The 2,783-nt window shown below is 46.4% G+C and overlaps 1 protein-coding gene across 1 annotated transcript; it reads right to left on the bottom strand.

Moving 5' to 3' along the window:
* Positions 1 to 143: 143 nt before the first annotated feature.
* H257_19141 (hypothetical protein) lies at positions 144 to 1,033 on the bottom strand (the record flags this gene model as incomplete). The annotated part of the gene is made up of 2 exons (XM_009848289.1): positions 144 to 353; positions 578 to 1,033. 2 exons carry the CDS (start codon positions 1,031 to 1,033, stop codon positions 144 to 146), a joined length of 666 nt encoding a protein of 221 aa, XP_009846591.1.
* Between the last annotated feature and the right edge of the window lie 1,750 nt (positions 1,034 to 2,783).

Raw genomic sequence — 2,783 nt, 5'->3', positions numbered from 1 at the left:
GAGGGGAGGTTACACGCTAATAGAGAGAGAATAACGTTACCCGGGATGGATGGATGGATTGTACAGAGTATTTTGACATAATGGATGTGGAATGTGCGTTGCATGTGACAGTCTACGTAGTAGTCAGTATACCGTACGTATCGTCACAAGCAGTCAATTCGAAATTGGAGCAGACCCAGCTCTTCTTGCAGCAGCCCCACGCGGCCGCGGGTGAGCAGCGTCAGAAGTGTGTGCAGATAAGCCATTCGCACTTGGCTTTTGAACGCCACAAAGTGAAAAATATTGTGCGGCGACTGCAGACGCTCCAACGCCACCACGATCTGCTTGCACAACGGCGGTGGGATCGACACTTGCTGCAAAATCGTTCCTATTAGTGTTTGGGCGCTCAATCGAATGACAATCGAGATACGACCAATCAAAACCCAAGTCAAGAATCAAGTAGCCAATCAAATCCACTATTCGACCAAATATCCCATCGAAGTGGTGTACGAATTAAATTTTTGTGAAAATTCGCTATCAACTTCGAAAACTCGAGTGGTTTGTCGAATCTATACTGAATCACGATGCACCCCATCACTTGATCGGTGCGGGTGCTCTCAAGGTCCGAAAGGACCTTCTTCGCTCGGCAGGCTTGCTGGTGGGTGTATCCGTTTCGATGGTAGAACTCCTGCAGCAGCTTGAGGAGGTGGTCGTATCCACGGCCAGTCTTTTGGCGTTCCATGTACTGCGTGACCCATTCCTGGGTCTGGCGAGCGTCCATGAATGCCAGAAGTCCGACAGGCTGCGGCAGTATGGTTGGGCGGCCAGCACCAGGCAAGTTCGTCGTTTTCTTGTTCCCTTTGTAGGCCAAGAGCTGATCCTCCACACGCTGCCAGTTGCGCACAGTTCGGCTTGGAACAGAGAGCTCGGCCGCGACTTGTCGGTACGGCATGGATCGAAGCATCTCGATTGCACGCAGCTTAAGCGCAATCGGATAGGTGTGCCTGCGCTCAGGATTGGAAGCACTACTAGTAGGAGAAGCCGTGGACTCCATGAGGATCGTGGGTGGAATCCGCTTGTGAGTGCAGCGGACACGAAGGTTGTCACGCGCGCTTTTTAGTTTGGCGCGTGAATATTAATTTCACCAATAGGAATCGAGTAATTTTGGATTTGCTGCTCATTGGTTGAAATAACTTGTGTGAAACATCAAAATTCGATGAGCCTTAAATTCCCTCGTTGTCTGTATTTGTAGTCGTTAAGTACACAAGTGATGCAAAGAGGGTTTTGCAACCAAGTTAATAATCATGTATACCACCACCAACTCGTCCATCGCATAACGATCGATACCCATGGAATCATGTGTGCCTTGTGGGCATTGTGTCGGTCTCCAAGGTTAGTGATACGAATACCATAATGAAACTCATATAGATCTGTCCTTTCATGAAAAACCTACACTCCTGTTGCCCACCACTACAATACACGGGTTGCATGGCGCGCCATTGCTAGTATGGAGTTCGTGTGATATGATGTCGTCAGTGGTTGCCGACACCACTCCAGCGCCTCTTCTGTGCCTCGGCCGATGCGCGTAGGGACAGAACACGACAGTCTGGCATCTTGTGTCCCAACCCGCATCGGCCACAGCGAGCACATTGGTCGAGGGCGTCCCAATCGATGGTGGCTACACACGGCATTGTTGTGGACGCATGATAGCGGCAGTGATGATGTAGGTTTACTGTAGTTCAAGCCGATTTCCCACGAGGAGTCGCCGAAGAATCCACTGATGACGCCTCTCGGTGGGAGATCGCCTTGAACTCATTGGTTGATGTAGTTGTCGTACTGACGTCTTTTGCGGCTTAGGTCACGTGCTATAATGTCCTGACAAGTGAAGTAGGATTTCTTTATACCGGTACAGTATGTACGGTACCTCTAAAGTTGATGATCAACATTCCAATCATTCGGATAACTGAACTGTATCCGTATGACTTAATCTTGACAGTGAGTATCGATAATTTGGTATACTCATTTTTTAACGAAATCAAGCCAATCAGACGCATTTCTTTCGGTACTTTAAGCACGTATTTGCGGAATTTGAAAATTCTCAAAATTGTCCTTATGGTCGGTTTATTTCCGTCTGGAGGTATTATTAATAATAGAAGTATTATTAATAATACTACTTCGAGTATTATTACGCCAAAACAAGTGCAAAGCACAATAATACTACTCCGAGTATTATTGAGCTTTGCACTTGTTTTGGCGTCGGTTTTACGTGGCTAAAAGAGTGGTACTTCTGCTGTAACTGTGTTACAAAGTTGAATAAATACCTGGTGTTTTAGCTAATTCACTGGGGTTTTATAAATGCCTAATAACTCTGAGCAATAATAATCACATGTGATCCTGAAGTGACCAAAACACCTTGGCTATTAATTCCATCGCGTAGTACACGCTACCTGCATGTACTACGCGATGGAACAAGAAGATGGCGTGGTTTTCTACGATATAGCACCATACGTACATCGCTGTAGGGTAGAACACCGGCGCAATGTGTCATTTGTAATATTAAAAGTAGTTATTCATGGTGACCAGTGAATTGTGCAATTTGGTCCCGAGAATAGCAGATATAACTTCGATTTGCACTTTTTAATTGTGCAAAAGCGAGGGAGTTGCATAAATCACCTACTTCTACGCATTGAAAATCTGCAGGAAAAGCCGCGACTTGCAGCAGATGTGTACGTACATAACACAAACTCAATTAAATCATCGAGACTGGCAGCATATACTGCGCGCCAAGTCGGCAAGCGTCGGTA

The sequence above is a fragment of the Aphanomyces astaci genome (genome assembly GCF_000520075.1).
Source record: "Aphanomyces astaci strain APO3 unplaced genomic scaffold supercont1.371, whole genome shotgun sequence".
NCBI lineage: Eukaryota > Oomycota > Saprolegniomycetes > Saprolegniales > Verrucalvaceae > Aphanomyces > Aphanomyces astaci.
Note: the sequence above shows the minus strand (reverse complement) of the source record. Positions and strands in the feature narration are given on the sequence as shown.